This window comes from Hakea prostrata, chromosome 6 (genome assembly GCF_041222555.1).
Source record: "Hakea prostrata isolate BN-2017 chromosome 6, UWA_Hpros_2, whole genome shotgun sequence".
Classification (NCBI taxonomy): Eukaryota; Viridiplantae; Streptophyta; class Magnoliopsida; order Proteales; family Proteaceae; genus Hakea; species Hakea prostrata.
Window position 1 is genome coordinate 1,992,961 of NC_142605.1, and position 21,687 is coordinate 2,014,647.

At 39.1% G+C, this 21,687-nt stretch overlaps 1 protein-coding gene across 2 annotated transcripts; it reads left to right on the forward strand.

Annotated features, from left to right (window-relative positions):
- Nucleotides 1-213: 213 nt before the first annotated feature.
- Nucleotides 214-11,427, forward strand: LOC149012094 (uncharacterized). Of its 2 annotated transcripts, none has more exons than XM_089160007.1 (7): nucleotides 214-400; nucleotides 1,498-1,619; nucleotides 1,720-1,782; nucleotides 9,177-9,289; nucleotides 9,471-9,549; nucleotides 9,832-10,097; nucleotides 10,314-11,427. In XM_089160007.1, the coding sequence occupies exons 2-6, from the start codon at nucleotides 1,566-1,568 to the stop codon at nucleotides 9,982-9,984; spliced, it is 462 nt and encodes a 153-aa protein (XP_089016133.1). In that variant the 5' UTR covers nucleotides 214-400; nucleotides 1,498-1,565; the 3' UTR covers nucleotides 9,985-10,097; nucleotides 10,314-11,427. The 2 variants fall into 2 exon arrangements, with proteins under 2 accessions (XP_089016133.1, XP_089016132.1); XM_089160006.1 differs by having other exon boundaries at nucleotides 9,832-10,085.
- The last annotated feature ends 10,260 nt before the right edge of the window (nucleotides 11,428-21,687 follow it).

Here is a 21,687-nt window from a genome sequence, read left to right on the forward strand (position 1 = left end):
CCCATGCACGTGAAGAATCCGAAATTGTGATGGGCATGGGCTCTAGGTTCTAGCGCTGCAACGCAGGTTTGGAGGCTATAAAGGATGGTGATCGTAATTTTCGCAGTGTAAATAACCTTAATCTTCCTGGCATAATTGTAATTTAACTGGCTGTAAAATGTAAAAACCCTAAATCCAACCATCTTTCTCCAATTTTTCATATTTTCTGTTCTCCGGAGGGCTACTGGCCTACTGCCAATTCTATACGGCGGAAGTTCCATGAATCCCCTAAGCAGCATCAACCAGTACGTAGCTTCGAGGCCTGTGACTGCTTAGAGCTCCCCCACACTCGCGAAATTTGTTAGATTCTTAAAGCACTCATTCCTTCAGATTGTGACTACACTGCTACAGATACCTTCAGGTTTGTGGTTTGTAGTTTGTACTTCCAGATTGTCGCTTAAGTATTATTGTTCATCTTCGGATCATCATAGACATCCTTTCAGCATTTGCCTAACGTTTCAAATTTCTGAATATTCTAGTTTTGCCTGGTTTTACAAGCCAAAAACCTAAATAAAATTCTAAACTGAATATCCACAACCACTCTATCCCCCATTTCTGTAACTTCGGAATTTTGACATGGGAATTTGATTAAACTTCTGTTGGCGTGCTTTGATCTTTGTGTACGAAGTTCATCAAAATTTTGGATTTCGAGGGCCTGCGGGCCTTTTCTAAGTCTGTTGTCTGTGGGAGTCTACTCCTGCGTTGCATATCGTTCCATCGACTGAAAAATCTGGACAACATCTGCCTTCTTTTTGGTAGTTTTAGTTGTTTTAAAATGTGGATGCAGGAAATTAGATCGAATTTATAGATTTATGTTGTCTTTTTGGTCACCTATTGTTCGTATTTGAACGTCTAAGACTCTTTAACTGTCCGTTTTCAGCTTTTAGCTTTTTTGCTACTCTCAATTAGCTACAACCCATTTTTGACCATCCCCTTTCATTTTTTATCATTTAGAACATGCCCATACCGAACAACATTTGTATGCCGTTTTGTTAGTCCTAGCTGTTAAATGATCTTGCCTGACGGAATTCTGTAGGGGAATCTTTTGTGTTTAAGTCAAGGGAAAATGAATAGACAATGCCTTATTTGCTCATAAGACTAGAATGACCTGTAATTTCCTTTAATCCTGTGTTGGACTTATTCATGTGTCATTTAGAGCCCCACAATAGGTTGCTAAGCTGGTTTCCTTTTTGTTATCTTACATTCCATCTTGCCAATGTGTCCTTGCACCTTGAAGATTACCACGTGGCGTTGATCATAACTGTAACATTAGAAGTGGGTCCATATATCAAAGAAGGCTACATGCAGGAAGGAGTCCATTGGAAGGGCAAAATATCCATGTTTATGCTCAACAGTTGATCCTCTGAGACTTGTCTGAGTTTCATATGTTAGCATAAGATTCAACCCTTATACTATAATTGAGGTTCCAAAAGTTATCCTGTAATATTTCTCTTGCAGATATTGTATGGTGAGCACCCGTGAAACCAAACCCTTCACTTAATTGGTTCATCCAAGTTATTGTTGATATGGAGTTCCCAATAGAAAAATCTGCATCTACTCTATTGCCTTATAATGGAAAGGTGATTTTTCTTATTAAAGAGATTATAAATCATTGCTCCATCTAGTGATTTCAGTGTCATACTGTCATGCATGAAAGTGATAGTCTTCTTTCCATCTCAGCTTAATGATGACATCGAGGGTGTACAAACATATCGGATTAATGATTTACCAGGAGACTTAAAGGTTTGTCTATTCCTTTGCATGCAATTAATGAATTTTAAATTGAAATTTATATACTCTCTCTCTCTCTCTCTCTCTCTTCCCTCTCTCCATATGTGCATACACACACGCATATATTTACTGTCTGTCTATCCATCTATTGATGTGCATGAACAAACTGGGAACAGTTGATGTGCTTGTTGCAGATATTTCATAATTGTTTGCAAAACCTTTAGCAGAATTCCTGATGAAATTGGTTGGAATAAATTAGAAATTTGAAAATGAATAAAAAGTAGAAGATATAGTAGAAAATTAACCAGGACTGAGTTTCTTATTTCTTTCTTGGGCCTTTCAACCTCAACGTTGGTGGTTTCAACTTCAACCGAATTGATTCTTTTTTCTCAAACTTAAGTTGGCTGGTTATTGACTGGTTGTTGGCCTGTTCCTTGATCTATAGATTCCACTTTTGAATCATAGGTTCTGAAAATATTTCATAACAAAAATACTAGGGATGTAAACGAATTGATTGAGATTGGATGGTGGCAATACCATATTCGCCTTCTATTATACTTGTACGAATTCAAATGATATCCTATCAGTTTTCCTAAATGGGTTTGAACATAGTTTGGATGGATTTTCAACTACCAATTGACATTTTACCATTTTATTGGTGAGGATTAGGATTGACATTTGAGAATTTAGAAAATTTTCTTCTGCTCTTCTTAGTCTTTAATTTTCTAATGTTTTTACTGGTATTTTCTTCTATCATTGTATTAAATGAAAATCCCAAAAAATAGTCACATAATCTTAAATTAAAAATTTATAGAAGGGTTACTTAATGGATAATTAATTGGTCAGAGAAATCGATCATAAAGGGTAATTACCATGTCCCTTGGACTAAAACTCTTCAACAACTTGACCATGACATAATCAATTCAAAAAAGGAAAGTAGATCTAGACTCCTGATAGGACAAAAGATCTTACTGTTTTTTCATGAGACACCAAAGAGGGGTGTAAAATGACCAAAATACCCCTTAGGGCATTTGGCTAGTTCTTTGGTGCGCCAATTGCGCTTCGTTCTAGGGCCCATCTGCAGTGGTTCTTTGGGGGGTGGGGGTGGGTTGGGACTGGGCCTGGGTACATCATTGGCGCCGTTAAAACCAGATTATCATTGTTATTTTACTTGTTGATATTAATTCTTGCATTGGATTAGCGGGTTTTTATTATTCTCCCTCTAAACATGACTGGCCAGTGGCTTTTCTAGATTAGAATACAGGATGGGAAACTGGAACTAAAGTACCCTATAATATGTGCCAATGTACAATTCTGCATCAGTATACACTGTGGTACCTAATCCCTTGTTTGCATTCCTACATATTTCCCCTCTCCCATGTGCTCAATTCCTCTACCTTCTCTTGTAAGCCATTGCTCTCCCTCTCAATCTCTCCTTCTGAAATATCTGAAGTCCTGCTGTACTCAATCTGTGTTATTTCTCTTCGACCTCTATTTCTCTCTCAATTTTGCACAAAAGATAGGCACTAGATATTCTTATGTGTTGGTAGTCCATTGAGTAAGCCTACCCCAATTAGAGCAAAAAGGGAACCTGACACATCGATGTGTGCTTTTTTGCCGCTATATGATATTGCTCGTATTTGGTGTTAGTGTTCAAATTAGCTTCTCCTAGTTATTCATGTGAACTGTTTTTCCATGGAAGTATTCATTTGCCTTATTATGAAGTCTCATAACGTAGAGTTCACAATGGAGAGATTATAATATGAAGTTATGCTATAGCAGTCGTGCATGTGGTGGGGATATTGTGCATGCATAAATGTTCCAAGAGATTCAAAATTCATATGTCATTACAAGTAATAAAGTTTATTCAAACTGAATTAATACATAAATGTTAGCCATTGTTATTTTGGTGACAACTAAGCTTGAATTGAATAAGTGGGTAGGTTATGCCAAATGGAGAAGATGGTGCCTGGCTTATTAAATGGTTGGCTAAATTACTGATTTAGGAAGAAAATAAATGCTTGTAATACAAGCAATGCTGGTTGTACCCTCATCTCCTTTAATAGCTCTTCATCAAATTGGTGAAAAGCTAGTTGTGATGGTAGTTCAATGTTAGGATCCCCAGATAATGTTGGGCGTGGTTTGGGATGACAAATGAGGATTAGGAGGATGTCGGCTTAAGTTTTTTCAGAGGATTGGTGCTTGATGGTGTTACGAGGAGGTAGGAGGCTTAGAATTGTAAAATGCATTGATTTTATGATGAATATAACATGGTTAGAAGGGTCCCTTCTTTAAAGTTGTAAATTAACTCTCAATTTTAGGGGTGGAGTTGTACTACTTTTAGAATGTGGAAGTGACATGATAGTAAGGTACTACGGGGGATACTTGTTATTGACTCATAGAAATATAAAGTCAAATTGCCTCAGGTTAAGGTGGTGGAGCTTAAGTGGAGATTTCTAAAAACCTTCACTACCGAAGTAGTGAAACTAGGAAAGTGGTAGTTTGAGGGGGACACTAATATGAAGTGGAAGGTCACTTCTTGTATTAGGAAATATAAAGGTTGCTAAAGATGTATTAGGTGAATCGAAAGGAAAATACCATTCCATAGAGGGGCAGAGTGGTGGGATGACGAGGTTTAGACAACCATTAAGATTGAGAAAGCTAGTTTTAAGAAATGGCAAAAGACTAAGGATGAAGAGGATTTATAGAGGTATAAGTTCACCAAAAATGAAGTTAAGAAAGTTGTGGGAGAAGCAATGGAGAACAATAAATAGGAAGATCATTATAATAAGCTAGGACAAGGGAAAGGGGTAAACACTATTTATATGATAGCTAAAATGACAGTTCTAAAAGGTAAATAGTAAATGATCTAGAATTGCTTTGCAAAGTGAGCAATCGGTAATTAGTCTGATGGTGTTGTTGTTGACGATGTGATGCTGTTTTGTTGTTAACGGCGTTGAAGAATGAGGAGCAACAGAGGAGCAGGCTCTCTTTCTATGCTAGGGCTTGTTCAGGTTACACATCCCTTTCACCGTTAATATTATCTACCTTGCCCACATCATCATGCCATTTCCTCGCCGAGTTTGAACTTTGAAATGTCCAAAATATGTAAATCCCATATGTCCACTCCTTTATTTGAAAGTAATTTCTCAATCCACATAAAATTGTCATAGGGTTGGGTCAGGCCTACTTAACCCTGGCCCAACCCTTGGGATGTTTACCTAATCGAAGACCAACCCAGTCGGGGACCTGATATACTCTCAACCTATCCTTGGTTTGATCAAGTGTATTCTTACCCTAACTTAGTTGTGATTGGTGTTGATTGGGTTAGGTAAGATTGGGTTGGCCTTTACTAACATTGTCTCATCCCAAGCATCCAAACACATTTGCAGAATACTTAATTTCTGTTGACTTTTCCAAGTGGATCTGTTGATGAGATAAGATTCTAAGTATATGTTTGGTAATGTTTCCATTCTAGGGTACCAATTAAAGTATTGTTCGACTTGGTGTAAGATTAAGTCACACCCAACCTTAGCCAAGGGCAAGGAGTTACTAAAATCAATTCTGGAAAATCCGATAGAGGCAGGATTGGACTGAGAGTGGGTATGGGCAAGTTTTGGTCAAGTTAGGCTTGTTTGACACCATATATCTGGACTGGTATAATATTTGGATGGGAAGATGCTAGTTTGAATGACTTGACTATGTATTTAGTCATTGAATTTGAAAGGATGACGTTTAGAACAATTATTTAATAAAGGATATTTGGGAATGTCATGCACTTGTGATGTAACCCAATTATAGGGTTAAGAATTCTTCAAAATAATACCCTAGAATTTAGGGTTGGCCCTGAATCTTCTTTATGGAACCACCAAATAATTATAAAATCCGAAGGAATGGAGAATTTGCTATGGGTAGGTTTTGGGATGTCAAAGGTTTAACAAGAATCTAATGGGATGATGTAAGGTCACAAGGAACCTAGGGAAGGGTTAGGGTAGTGCTTGTGAGATGTTAGGGTTTTGACAATCTCCCATGGGATGATTTTGAGATGCCAAAACTCACCCTAGGATTGAAAGAGAATAGTGGGGATTGATCTTGGGAGGAAAAGGATTTAACAGAAGTGGTATTGGAGTGATCGGGGGAGGTTTTAGGGATGATGAAAAGGGACGGGAGGAGTTTCTTAGGTTTCTTGAATGGATCTTGGGCAGTCTTCTTGAATCTTTCTTTTCCTTTCTTTCTTCTCTTCTGTTTTCTGTTTTCAGACTTGCTGCAAGTCAGGGAAGGGGAAAGAGAGGGGGCCAAGAGAGCAATGAAAGGTAGAGGGGTGGGGAAGGGGCTTAGGGATGATCGCAGGGGGTTTCTTGGAGGCTGTGATAGGTGGGGGAGGTCTTCTAGGGGCTGCAATGGTGGCAGGGGGTTTCCTAGGGTTGTGATGGTAGGGCAGGGGTGGGGGAGGTCTGCAAGTGAGAGAGAGGAGGAAGGGAAGGGGGATGGCATGCTGTACTTACTTGAGAAGGGTGCTGTGACTGAAAGAATTCTGCTGGAACATGAGTGTTGACTTGTTTTGCACAAGAGTCAATTCTTTATTCAATTCAGTCTATCCTTAGAATGAGATGAGTGGCTTATTTGTAGCCTTTACTCAAGGAAAAAAGACTTAAACTCTAACAAGGAAATAAAAACTGACTCAACTGGGGTTTCCTTTATAGGCTAGGATCTGCCCTACACTTAAGTCAATAACAACGACACAATTTAAGGAATTTAACTTGTACTAAAAGACCTAATTATTCACAAGGAATCTTTAAAATAGATTCCTAGTGGCACTAGAACTCACTTAACTGACTCAAACAAGGAAGTAAAAACAGTATTGGACTCCAAAAATCGATATTAAGAAGAGTAGATTGCATTGGCACCCCAAAATGGAGGCCTTAAAGCACTGACACCCCACTTTATGTTTAAAAAGCATAGAGACCCTAAAATTGGATTTTCATTGGATATATTTGTCAAATTTATCATTGAAAACTGTTAAATCATTGTTTATTTTAAAAAATATCTCTATAATAAACAGTGTCTTAAATATTTTCAGTGATAAATTGGACAAATATATCCAATGAAAATCCAATTTTGGGGTCTCTGTGCTTTTTAAACATAAAGTGGGGGTGTCGGTGCAATTTGGTATGATAAAAATTATGAAACTAAAATATTTAACTAACTAAATGGGGAAAATGACCAAATTGCCCCTATTGCACCATCTCGGTTGGGCTTTGGGTCCATATTAGGATTTCGGCCGGGGGAGATTTTGTTTTTTCATCAACATGTGCACAGTGATGGGCTATGGCATGCAACTTTACCCAAACACAACTTAGTGTGTGTTTTCCTTGCTGTGTCCATGAAAATGCATGGGTAGGGCAGTAAACTTGTGTACAAATGTGTTCACACATATTCACGTGCCACAAGCCTATCACTGGTGGCATTCTTTTCTTCTTTAATCAAATATTCTGCTTAATCTCAATTGTTCACATATCCACATCTTAAGAGTTCATGGATATTTGAATTTTTCTGTAGGAATGTAAAAGGTGGATGAATGAGTTATGTTAGAAAAGACAAGAGGACAAGGAAATTTGAGGTCTCCTTTATTGCCAAATTTTAATTCAGTGACTTGAGTCAACAAACTCTTGAGCTAATCACAGTGGTGGTCTCACGTCTCTCACCTGCAATGTTTATTTGAAAAGTGTATATAGATTTTTTTGTGCAACCAACATAGAGATACATGAAAATAGTACATCAAAGACCATCATACATTGGAAGGCAATATAACCGTTTTCTTTGTAAAGAGGTTCTTGACTACTTAGTCCAACTCAACCCCCCCCCCCCCCCCCCCTTTTCAATTGATCATTTTAATCAGTTGACAAGACTAGCATTTAATAGGATCATCTATACCCCTTGAGGGGGGTTTAACTATATGTAGTAACACCTCTATTTTGAGAAACATCATTTCTAAGATCTGAATTATGGTTAAAATTCATGAAATGAAAACTTGACCAACGTGCAAAGGACATGCTACTAATGTACTGGGTGTTAGCACCATATGGGTTATTGATTCTCATAATTATGTGCCTAATATGAAGAAGTTTGACTTGACTAAAAAAAAATTTAAGAAAATTTCCTTAACGTTTCACCACCACTAAGACCCTTTTTAAGGAATTTTCAAGAAAAATGACATTAAAAATCGGCGATTTAATTGGATGCAACTAACAGAGTATCTATTCCTCTCGAGAAACACTAAATAGAAGTTTTTTAAAGGCTATGAGAGTTTTATATGGTTGAAATGTCTGCTGACCATAGTTGTCAAAGCGGCAAGACGACTAAACCGTTTGGGGCTCCTCCTAGGCAATTAGGCGACAAAGCGGCAATAAGGCAACCGAAGCAGTTGGGTCAAATTTTTTCAATATAACTGCTTTTAATTTACTTTTCAATACAACTACTTTCTATAATAAGCTAAACAAATATTCAATAGTCACATTCATCCAAAAAAAAGCATTCAAGAATCATAATTATGAAAAATTATTCAAAAAAAGAACATAAACATAAGTTCATCTCATCAAACCATGCTTGTCAAAATGTTTGCCTAGGGATTTATTGATTCATTGATTCTTGATGTTGAGTATGGCTTATGCTTCACATTCTGTTGCCGACGGGCACGAGGTCTCGCTCCTGGAGGGGGTGTGGGGGCAGCGCCCTAGAGCAAAAAATAGGTTCTATGTCACTTTGGGCCTTGGAGTTCCTTTGCAGATTGGTCGTCAATTAAGCAATTAAAAAAAAAAAAACCGGTTGAAAAACCGCTTTGCCGCCTAGGTGGACGCTTTGACAACTATGCTGCTGACAAGCTTGCTCAGAGGTGTACAAAAGCAAAATAGGAGAAACGTGTTTCTTGGAGTGTGAAATTCTTTTCTATACAAGAATGATAGTGAGAAGGTCAGAACGAGTAATTGCCAAAAAATGAGAGTGAGAGTGAAAGGGATGTAATAGTCCTTACGTATAAGGGGGGGGGAGGATCTGGGTGTGAGGGCGGAGGTGTAGACAATGTTGGAGTCTCAGATTGAGTGCTCCGTGAGATACCTTATTATTATTAGATTGTGAGGTTGGAAAACATTTCTTTGTTTTTCATATAGTTTCGTTTTTCTTTGTGCAATTTCAAGTTGTGATTTGTTTTGAGCTCTCAAGGTTTTTGTTAGTTTTCACTTTGATGAAAATGGAAATCTGTTTTTTGCTTTTTCCCCTGTTATACATCCTGTGTAGTTTGGATTTCATCCCATTCATCAAAATGGAGAACATGGCTTTATCTTTTTTGGTTCAATTATTATTTGGCTTTGGATTTGCTCTTATGCAATAATCTTATATATTAACCTCAGCTGAAGCAAACAACTTTCATGCTGCATTGTGGCACAAATGTGCTCGCCCCAGCATGTCAATTCCTTGCATTGGGGAGAAGGTCGTTTACTTTCCCCAAGGACATAACGAACAGGTTCTGTTCCCCCCTACAATTTCTTTCTTTCCTTCTTTTGTTTTTATTTATATTTTTATTGAATATTTGATCAAAAGGATTTCTTCAATAGTTAATTTGGTTTGTTTCAAATAGCAGATTTCTGATTTAATGTACTTTCTACATAATTTGTTTCTACCTGCTGAAATTGGATTTCTTATAGGTTAGTGCATCCACATGGAATTTGTGCCTTTAGCGAACCGCCGAAGATGCAGTGCAAAGTCGTTCACATCCAGCGAAAGGTATCCTTCGTTGTGGTTTCACTGAGGTTCCGAATCTTGTTTAATAGGCTTGAAAGTGCGGCCTGCCAGAACATGTTCTGTGTTTTCAACACTGGGTTTAGCCAGCCTCAAACTGAGACAACTTCAGGCTTGTGTATGTGTGTGTGCATGCTCCTGAATGTGTGTTTAAATTTAAATTGGTTTTTGTTAATGTATTAGAATCAGGTTTTTGTGTGCATGTATCTGCTATCCAGTCTGTTAAATCCAAATCTGATCTTACTCCAAATTTATATGATTTTGCAGGCCAGTTTTCAAAATGGATGTATTGCCTTCAGCATTATTGAGATTGGTTTAGTGTGTTTTAGCTGTATTTGTTATGCGTTTATGTTATTAATATTATGGATCCTTCAGCAAAAGGCACCTAATCTGGAAGTTTTGGCTAGTCCTCTACCTTGAAGAACCAAATTATACTCCTGCAAAAAATTGACTGCATCAGTTACTAGCATACATGGCGGATCATCTATTCCAAAGAAATATGCTGTGGAATGCCATCTCTGGTCAGTATTTAGGTATTCCTCTGTGGATATGAATTGACAAGTTTTAGTGAATAAACACTTGTTTTATTTTCTGTATAAGCTGCACCAGATTCTCCATTGTTGTCATTCCATAGTTCCATTCCAGTTGCGTTGCCCCTTAATTGTGTTCTTGTTTGATTGATGATAACAACAGTGAACCCAATGGGGCAGTGGAATGAACTCACTGATACAATGCTCTTATTGTTGCAGGTGTGCCTCATAAATCCTGGAAGGTGGATTTTTTGCCTTGTACATAAAAGGATCGTGCCATTCGATTCAGATGGAAAGTGCGCAGTTAGATGTTCAAATCACAACACGTTATCAGGGGCTCCAGATTGCATCCATGTTACAGCTCGATGTCCATTGTGTAGTGTTGGACTTCCCCCACTGGAATCAGTTACTTCCTAGACCATCTCTGAGGATCGTCTGTTACCTTTTGGTGATTATCCCAAGTATGCAAGTTATATAAAACGAACATAACTCACAGCCGGTTGTCTCCCTAGAATTTCAAACTCTGGACATTTTGTATGATGGTTTATTTCACTTCAATTGTCAAATGTTTTTTTGGGACTCATTTTAACTACACCTCCTTATCATTGTCATCCTTGCTGTTCGCTTCTGTTGTTCCATGTCCTAAATTGAAGCTGCCCATCCCAAGGGGTTGTAGTTCGCTTGGAGCAATAAAGGTTGGTATTTAGTCAACAAATTTAGTATTTGATATTTTCATCTTCAATATAAAAATTGCTTGGGTTTGAGTAACATTTCTTTGATATCAAATGGGTGCTACAAACTATACTTCAAATGTTTCTTTGCATTTCTGGAACTGTCGGTGTACATGTTCTCAAACTAAACTTCAATTCATATCATGGAGAGTAATTCCATTTTGAAGCACACACCAAACATGTATGTATGGAAGGTTTGGCTTCAGTCCTTTGCCATGTAAGCTTTGCATGTATCTGAGTTTTAACCTGCCTCCATAATCAGAAGATTTCAGAACTAAAAGAACTTAGTAACCATTGAGTGTGGTCAGATACTCGCAGCTAACTTCCGTATTGATAATCCCTTCCGACGGAACTCACCTGCTCCGGCAACAATCTGAACCCAGAATAGAGAAATGGTAGCAGCATGATCGCACACCATCTTTGCAGTCAACTAGAGCTCGGACATGAATTCTTAGTTCATCGGGAGCCCATGAGTCCCAACTTCGAACCCACCTGCTCCGGCAACAATCTGGTAAAGTTCTGAACTTCCTAGAGTCTTATTCGGCTGCATGTGTGGCGATGACTGCTCTGAACTGCTTAGTTTTACCGTATCACCAAGAGAGTAACTGAGTAAGGCTTTTGCTGGGTTTCCATGGATTTGATTCCCAAAAAAGGAATTAGTTTCCGCTTCTGTAACTTGGTGGCCTACGATCGGATCTTATGAGCTGTTCTTTTGGGCTATCTGTTTCCTTTTGTTTGTCTTTGTTTTCTCTTTTGTGTGTATCTGTAAAGAAGTGACTCCTCATTGGCCATGGTTTAAAATCCGATTGCCCAGCGGTCTGTCCGGCTACCTCCTACTCCATCTGTATGGTGTGATTTAAATGCTCTTTACCAACCCCACTGTTTCTTAACCAATTCCAAAGAACCACCTACCAACCATTAATGCCTCAACGTCTGAACATTAAAACTTAAACTTTTTTTTTTTTTGGTAATCACATTAAAACTTAAACCTAAAGGCTATCTTTACCCAACTAGAATTTGCAAAATCACCCGTTAACTCAAATTCTGACCGAACCGATCAATTTGTAAATAGTCCATGGCCCATCAAGCCCATTTGAACCAACCTTCATGAATTCACAGCAAAGCCCACAAATGTCCAACATGACCCAAAAATCTCTAACCCATAACCCTTCAAGTCCATAACCTATTCACCCTCATATTATATCAACTGAGATAACCCAAGCTTATTACCCACCTAGCCCATCTGCCATGTATGAGGAGAGCCCCAGTCTACAGCACCACGGGATACAATGAGAGCTCTCAGCTGGAACTCCCAAGGTTTGGGAAATCCCTCGACAGTTCGAGAGCTTAAGAACATTTCCAAGAATTTAAGGCCTGACCTGCTTTTTTTGATGGAGACCTAGTGTACAGATAAAAAACTTGTTAAGCTTTGCAGAAGGATAAAAATCAATTCTTTCTTTAGTATTCCTCCTGTAGGCAAAGCTGGTGGCTTATTGATGTGCTGGAGTGATAATGTTAATGTACATGTTGAACTCAGTGATAAAAGAATAATCGGTTGCAAAGTTAAAAGGGGAAAGGAAGAACCTTTTTGGGTGACATTTGTATATGGAGACCCTGGCAAGTCAAAAAGAGAAAGAGTATGGAAAAAACTTATTGAGACTGGAAGAAACAGAGATGCACCATGGCTCTGTATGGGAGATTTCAACTCACATCTCGGGTGGTTTGAGAAGGCTGGTGGCTCGAATAGAGGATCTTATGATGCCCGACAATTTAGAGACATGCTTGATAACTGCGGTTTCATGGACTTAGGGGCTTAGGGTCCTCTGTTTACCTGGAACAATAGGAGGAAAAGGCCATGCAAACATTAGAGTCCGCCTTGACCGAGCTCTGGCTAATGCACAATGGCGATGTAGATTTGAAAATGCTATTAATTTTGTCCAACCTGTAGTGGGATCTAACCACAACCCAATTTTGGTGGATACAAATGGTGGGAGATGTAGAGGCCCAAAACCCTTCAGCTTCGAAGCCATGTGGATGACCCATCCACAATGTCATGAAATTGCTCACAAAGCATGGCATACCCTTGCTTGTGGTTCAGCCAGTTTTCAGATTACCGAGAGAACTCAAAGCTGCCAAAAACAGTTCAAGAATTGGAACCAACAGGTGTTCGGAAACATAAAGAAAAAAAATCAAAGATCTAAGGAAGACACTCGAGGCCTTGCAATCCCAAGACCAGAGAGATTTCTCGATGGAAGTAGTCATAAGTGTGGAACATGAGCTAGCAGTTGAGCTAGAGGGGGAAATCTTCTGGGCTAAAAATCTTGGTTGGAATGGCTGAAATGGGGTGACAAGAATACAAAGTACTTCCATTCAACTACATTACAGAGGCGGATGTCGAACAAGATCCTTGCCATGAAGGACAGCAATGGCACCTGGATAAATTCTGAATATGAGGTGAAGTCTCTTATTGAAGCACATTTTCTAATCTTTTGTACTGGATCAAGTAGACCCTATCGTGTCAAATGACATGAATAATATCCTCTGTGCCACCCCTACCCTAGATGAAATTCACTCTACCATTAAAGCCATGGCCCCTTGGAAAAGCCCAGGCCCAGATGGGCTTCCCCTAGCCTTTTATTAGAAGTATTGGAACTCGGTCAAAGATGATGTGCTGCATTTTGTCTTAGAATTTTTCCACACAAGTGCTATGCCAAGGGATCTTAATGGGACCTTGATTTGTCTGATCCCAAAAGTCCCTGGACCTGAATCAGCGGACCAATTGAGACCCATCAGCCTCTGTGATGTTGTTTTCAGAATTGTAACCAAGATCATGGCTAATAGGTTACAGAAGGTTATGGATGAGATAGTTGGTATCACCCAGTCAGCCTTCATTCCTGGCTGACTCATAACTGATAATGCTCTAATTGCTCATGAGCTTTTCCATTACTTAAAGAAAAAGAAAAAAGGTAAACAAAAGTTTGTTGGTCTTAAAGTGGATATGAAAAAAGCATATGACAGACTTGACTGGGTATTTGTGGAAGGAATGCTTAAGAGATTGGGTTTCCATGAAAAGTGGGTCTCTCTCATCATGGCATGCATCACCTCAGCACATTACAAAATTCTTATTAATGGTGTTGCAGGAGACACAATCATCCCATCCAGAGGTATCCGACAAGGAGATCCTCTCTCCCCAGCCCTCTTTATTTTGTGCTCACAAGCTCTATCTTCTGTGATCATTAAGGCTGAAGAAGTAGGCTTGGTCCAAGGAGTGTCGATCCGAAACCGTGGCCCATCTATCACTCACCTTATGTTCACAGATGACTGCCTCTTGTTCTCAAAGTTGAAGCTAGACTCTGTGAGTAACTTGAAGGCATGCATTGATATTTATTGTCAGGCTAGTGGTCAAGTTGTAAATCTCAAGAAATCAACCTTGGTCTTTAGCTCAACCACTCACCAAAAATTCTGAAGGTGGTTTGGTAGAGTCCTAAAGATACCCTATGGTGAAGGTCCATCTAAGTACCTTGGACTTCCTACGAAATTTGGCATATCAAAGAAAAAAATATTTAAAGAAGTGGTGGACCGAGTTGAGAAGAAATTTCAAGGCTAGAAGAATGCTTTATTATCTCAGGAAGGCCGAGAAGTCCTACTAAAGTCAGTGGCTTTTTCTATACCAAGCTACCAAAGCTCACATTTCAAACTTCCAGTAGGAACTCATGATGAGATAAGAAAGAAAGCTGCATATTTTTATTGGGGTAAAAAGGAATTGGGGTAAAAAGGAAAATGGATCTAAGATCCATTGGATCTCCTGGGAGAGATTGAGCAAACCAAAATCAAAAGGGGGTTGGCCTTCAAAGATTCTTAAATCCAAAACAAAGCTCTCCTATGTAAGGTTGGGTGGAGGATTCTATCGCAGCCCAAAAGTCTTTGGGCCCAGGTAATCAAGAATACGTATTTCCCAAAGAATAGTTTTCTTGAAGCAAAGTTGGGTTAGCATCCATCATGGGCTTGGTGTAGTGTGATTGAGGGTAGAAATCATTTGATGACTGGGATTTGTTACAAAGTAGGTGATGGATCCAATATTCGAATATGGGATGATCCATGGATACCTTCAATTCTTGGTTTCAAATGACATACCTCGAAGCCTCTCAACTGTAATACTCTACTTGTAGCAGAACTGATAGACAAAGAAAACATCTACTGGAACTACCAAATCATTGAAGCCATGTTTGAGGAGAAAGATGTAATAGAAATTTAGAAGATCCAGCTTAGCCTTTTCAGCAAAGAGGATACTTTTTTTTGGGCTGCAGCCAAGAATGGAAACTTCTCAATGAGGTCATCCTACAATCTGATTCTGGGAGAAGAAGAACAAAAGAAAAAAAACAAGCCGTCATCCTCAAAAGTGCACACTTGGAATGTAGTCCCTGATAGTACATGGAAGAGTATTTGGGGCTGTTCGACCTTGCCAAAAATTCAGCAATTCTAATGGCGAGCTTGTGCGCGTGGATTGCCTACAACCCAAGCTTTGCAGCACCGAAATATCCCAGTGGATTTGATTTGTCTGAGATGTGGGAAGGGTCCAGAATCGGTTGAACATATTCTTCTTGAGTGTGAATTTGCAAGAATAGTCTGGTTCGGATCTGAATTAAGCCATAAGGCAAATCAAGAGCAGATGATACATGAGTTCATTGATTCGTGGGGTGTCTTCAAAGAAGAGAGTAGAGAAAGTTACAACTGGGTCGCTGGAAAGGCCTCTTTCTTGCTATGGTACCTCTGGATAGCTAGAAATGACCTCATCTTCAACAATAATACTTGGCAGACTATTGAAGTAATCACTAATGCAGAGAGAGCTCATCAGGAATTTGTGGATGCCCAACCAACCTCCACTCTCAGAGACTCTAATCCTCCCCATCGCAGGAATGAATGGGCAGCACCATATGAAATGTTGGGTTAAAATTAACTCCGATGCTGCAACCAAAAGAGGCTCGAATTCGGGTGGAATTGGTGTTGTTATTAGAGACCACATGGGTATTTGCAAGCTAGCTGTCTCCCTCCCAACCCAATTCACCTGTTCCTTTATTGGTGAAGCTTTGGGCCTTAGACATGGAGTGCTCCATGCCCTCGGTGAAGGCTATGATGCAGTAGTCGCTGAATCGGACTGTTTGGAGCTCATCACCTGCCTTAGGAACCAAGGAAGAGGTTGTAGAGCTGAAGCTCAAGTGATTATTGATGATATTTTGTACCTTGCATCTAAGTTCGTTAGATGCTCTTTCTCTTTTATTTATAGAGAGTCCAACTCAGTTGCGGATTTCCTCGCTAGGAAGGCTATTTCTCTCTCGAGCGAGTTGATTTGGCCGATTTCCACTTCTTGGCTCCAAGACGCTTGTGTCTTGGATGCCTTGGCTCTCGTTCTGTTTTATGAATGCATGTTTGTTTACCAAAAAAAAAAATAAACATGGGTGCTGCAATTTTACCCAAAAAAAAGAGGGAGCTACAAGCAATTTTACAAGCAATTTTAAAAGTTTAATTGATAGAAGTTTGAGAAACATCATACCTTTTAGGAGGTATGTGTATATTTTTCATTTCAAAGAAGGCTACAAAACCCCAAGTTGTCCTTGGGGAAGTTGTATTTTAAGTTCTAACCTTTTTATGAGGAGAGCTTTTTGACTTTCGTGGTATTAGACTATAAAGACCGGTTCGGGGCTTTTGAATAAACATTTTTACTTTTTCCATTCGGTGGGAATACAATTATGCTAGGGGAGTGGTGTGGGATATCATCCTTTTTTATTTCCAATTTGACTCACATAACGAGTCTCAATTCAAATGACTCACAATTGTCCTCTAATATAATTTCGAATTTTTGGATATACAAGTAAGATTTTGAGTTAGAATCTTAGAGGATTTTACAGTTTTATGTGAAAAGTCGATTTTTAATATTCCTAGTTACATCATAGGGAGCATCTACAATTTTAAGTAGTGCCAGATGATATGACTTAGCACAACCTAGTTTTTTATTTCTGTCCCAAATTTTCAGAAGGTAATTTAACAGACGATATACAAAACCGAGGTTAACTTGAATATTTAATTCTTTAGGTGGAGGGACTACTAAAAATATAAGGTTTGTGGGCTTTGTTACTTAAACCCACATCCGGAGCCCTGAATAGTCTGGAAATATATGCCAAAATAAGAATGAGGTTAGTAATTATTCAATGATGCTTTATTGGAATGTATGGGATTTAATTTTAATATTTAATAATTTTGCACCCAGGTTGGAACCTTGGAGGATGGTAGAAGATCTCGCTCTCGAGCTAGATTTCTCTATCTTGAAAACCAAGATTTCGACCATCTCAGTGAGATCTCGGTCGAGATATACAATTTTTTGGCGTCAATTCGGTGGCTCATCTCGGTGGGTTTTAGGGTTTCATTTAGGTTGAAACTTGATATTTAGCCTATGTAAGGCCTTTTGAATATATTGACGACCTTGGATTTGTCAGAAAACAACCCTAAATATGATTTCTAAATCTACCCACAGTGTGAAACCAAAATGTTATAGGATTAGGGAATGCAAAGTTATACAGCATGTAATATAGAACTTCTAAGGCATATAAATGAAAAGCAAATGTATCAAATGCATCAAGTAACTTAAATGTTATCAAAAATCCATCCATAAGATATCACAATCTCAATTTTCAAGAATAGAATAATAAAATTTTACAACCATTAGAAGTTCTATATATATCATTAAATCATAAGTTCACAAAACAAGTAGAGAATGATTAATCTTCCTTTGATGATGTAGATGTGTTAAGAGTAGTTGCAAGTGAAAATCTAGCCGAAATCCACAAAAAAAAGGCAAAAATTAAGAATTCCAGCGAAATTCATGGCGAAATATGACGAGATATAGAGAGGTATGGCGAGATCTCAAGTGAGATATCCCAACTCTCTGCTCTCGATCTCCATCTCGTCTTTGCCTATTTGAAAAAACGAGATATCTCGCTAGATCTCCCACCATGCCCTGGAGTGGGCTTGAGTGTTAATTCGGCCTGTTATAATGATTCTTAAATATTTAGTAATTAAATAAATGAAAATAAATAATAGTTAGAGTGGGAAGAAATAAAAATGAATATTAAAAAATTGATACTCCAGTTATACCCATGTCGGTGCAATACTCGCCGTACGAGCCATAACCCGACAAACCCTGATACATGGGACAATAATTCATAAATTGAACCAAGTCCACGTAATATTAATATCGTGTTGAATTGATAGATCCTGGCCAGTCCAATTAGGAACCTTGACTTAAGAAGTGTAAAATAGTCAGTTTGGCGCTAAGTGGACCTTGGGACCCAATTTTAACCTATAAATACTCACTCAAAGATGCCACTCACACATTTGAATGCAGGAGAAGGAGGAATGAAGAAGGAGGAGAAGCCCTAAGAGAGAGAAAGCTAAGTTTTTCAAGTATTTCAGATGTAGATAAACTCTAACCACATTTGGAAACCTTAGGTTAGGTAATTTCAAACTGAACTCCACGAATCAAGCCCTAGTTAATTCAAATCTCGTACTGGAAACCTGCAGATTTTTTTTTAAACCAAGATTTTCTTCAACTTCAAAAATCCACTCCAACTGGTTCCTTCTAAAAGATCGTCATCTTGTAGGCAATCAATAAAAAGAGAAACTTTTAACCCTGCCTGGATGTGTTTTAGTTCGATCAAGGTTTCGACTGAACCGTACTAATGCTCGACGGCCTCCTCATGTCTAGAGACGATGAGACCTGCAAGAAAGGTTAGATGCGGGCCGGCTAGGATGCCGGGCAGCCGCCTCCGATTGCAAAGTAAGTCGATGATCATAGTAAGGTCTTGTGCGAGTGTGACAGGAATTTGCTAAGAAGTGGTCATCTCTTACCAAAGGGGTGAGTCCTTTAAATGGTATGCAGATTACCTTTTTTGGTTATAGGTAGGCTTCCTTGATGGTGGTTCCACCCAATCAGCCTTGGACAGGCTCCCTCGATGGTTGTTCGGCATAATCAGCCCTAGAGTTGACCCATTTACGGTGATGTTGCCATATAGGTTTAGCATGAGTGGAGCCTTCCATATGTGCGGTCGGCTAAGATCCGGACTGTGTTGTCCATGTGTTGGTCTAGACCCAGTTGTCCATGTTTGGGTCCGGACCATTTTGCCCATGTTCAGGTTCAGACCAGGTTACCCATGTTTGAGTCTAGATCCATTTGGGTATGATCTTTCCGTGTCACTAGCCCCCAACCCGAGTGTTCGGGATAAGCCCCCAGACCGAATGTTTGGTTTGTTTCTCAGTCTCGATCAGATGAAACGTCTGCGTTGCTTTATTGGGTCTTACTTGTAAAGTCCGAGGCCCAATCTCTTACGTCTTAGTCGGTCGGAACCGAAGCCTTGTTGGAAGGTCTTAGTCGATCGGAACCATAGCCTTGTAGGAAAGTCTCATTCAGGAAGCCCAAAGCCTTAAAAATGTCATTTGAGAAATCCGAAGCCTTTATGGGGTCTCATTCTGTGAAACCCGGCCCTAACCTTAACTCAGATACTCTATTGTTTGTAGGTCTGAAGACCCGAAGTAGAAGTGAAAGTCAACTATGGGCCATATCAGTAGAAGACATGGTGTTCGACTCCGAACCCATGAAGATTGACGATGATGGCCCATATTTGAAGACCTTGATGGATTTGGAAAAGAGACTACACCTTGATGAAGAGAAGATTGGTTGATGACCTTAAACCTTAGTGGGACATGATTCGAAGGCATTTCCCCATGCTAGGTGAGTTATAGTTCATGTTGTGAAAAGATCGTTTGATTCCGATAAGAGATAGGCCCTCAATTCCTTGATTCAGGCTTTCCTTGTCGCCTGGGTCGACTGGGCCAATCGACCCAGCCAATTGACCTAAGGAGACAGAATTTGTGCAAGATCTCCTGTTTGGTCTGTGTTGCTACATTTATATAGGATTTCATATTTTTAGTTTCCTTTGCCTCCAAAACACTTAGAGAACGAAAGGAACTCCTCTTCAAGCCTCCAATAGTGTGGAAGAAGATCAACTCTTGCAATTTTCAAGTTTCCTCTCTTGTTCTTCAATCAAAGGTTAGTAATCACTCTTGTATGGTATTGATCTACTCTTAATATGATTTATTCTCTATACTGAGATTAGGAAAAAGATGTTGCATACTTGCAATCATATCTTCTACAATTTCCATTTATTCCTTCATGCCATGATCTTCATATTCAATCTCAACCATGATTCTTATGATGTTCTTCATGAATCTATGATCATACTCTTATTATGATTTCTCTAGCATTATAGATGCATCTTCATGATTGTTCATACTCTTTATTTACTGTGTTAATCTACTAGAATGAGATCTCATCATCTCTAGTTCTTCTCTTGAATTCATAGCTTGTTTTCATTGAAAACAAGGTTTTCTACCAAATTAGAAAGTATGATTCTAAAGTAGTAAGTATTAGTTTTTATCGTCGTTTGATGTCTAATTTGTGCTAGATAGTCTTAGATTATTGTGTTAGACATTCCCTCCAAGTTTCGTAACATTTCGGATCATGTAGAATAGGTTTCGGATAAAAAATCAGATTTTAGATGCGTACTATTCACTGGGTCGAATGCCAACCAAGCCAATCTTCCCAGCATGACAGTATGGGATTTCTTCGTCCGTTTCGATTCGTTTGATGCTTATTCTTTTAGGACTACTTCCTAATGATTGTATGATGCTTATCTAGGGTTTGTTTGCTAACTTTGGATCCATTCTCTTGTCCATCCGAAATATCTTCTAATCTATTTAAGGTAAGGACAATTGTTACCATATTAACATAGATTGTGTGAATCTTAGTTTCTAAATTGGGAATCACCTAGATTTACTACTGATGTTGTAGTTTCTATTATGATATGAATGCTCTAAGTACAATAGGATCTTATTTTCATATTTCCGTTATGTACTTGATCATGTATGAATACTTACTCATGTATGTTGCTTATCCAATTGATCTTGTCTTTCTGTATCCTTTCATATGATGTGATATCAGTTGTGCATGTTATGACTGAATTGGGATTGTGATTGATTAGGTATGATTTGGGATTGGGGAATGTCCTTCTGTCCTTGAACCTTAGTGGGAATAGTATGGGATATTTTCGATGGTGCCCTTTGACGCTTTCTCGGATTAGTGGTTGTCATACCTAGGACTATCTAGTGGTGTATGGCTAGGATGTCCTTGTTATATCAGACCCAATTCGGAAGGGTATTGAGACCGAACGACCCGTGGTAGCAATGGGAATGCATGAGCGCTCAAGACTAGTAACCAACCCGTGAGAGGACATGAATCACATTGTGGGGGGCCATTCATTGGTAGGGTTGCATTTAGTAGACTTGGGCTTATGGGCGCTCAAGACCGGTAGCCAATCTGTGAGAGGACATGAGAGCTTCCCATTTATTATTTGTTGATGACCAATAGGGTTGATGACTCCGTAGTCCGGGACTATGCTGACTCTAGTGTGAAGGATACCTGAAAGGATCGCCCGGGGCAAGGAATGGACGTATCTAGATTTGAGTTGATATAACAAAGTAGATGACTTGCATTTGGCTAGGCTTTACCCTAACATGCGCCAATACTTAGACCAATGGTGATGTGAGAGAGAGGTGACCAAAACCCCAACCATAGAATGTCTAAGAGGGATGCAAGACCCAACTACCACCGGCAGAGCCCAAGATACCAAGATGGTTGAGGGAGAGTGAATGACCTTCCCAAAGAAGTATGGTGCTATGATTTAAAGCATGTCTACCTTTAGAGACCAGCATACATAGAGTTAGACTCATACATGCATTGTCTATCTCATATC

What these genes read in the sequence shown, in the direction of transcription:
- LOC149012094 (XM_089160007.1), top strand. Translation starts at nt 1,566, where the DNA reads ATGGAGTTCCCAATAGAAAAATCTGCATCTACTCTATTGCCTTATAAT. An exon ending in TATTGCCTTATAATGGAAAG is followed by an intron (nt 1,620 to 1,719) that starts GTGATTTTTCTT and finishes TTTCCATCTCAG; the next exon opens with CTTAATGATGACATCGAGGG. An exon ending in ATTTACCAGGAGACTTAAAG is followed by an intron (nt 1,783 to 9,176) that starts GTTTGTCTATTC and finishes TATTAACCTCAG; the next exon opens with CTGAAGCAAACAACTTTCAT.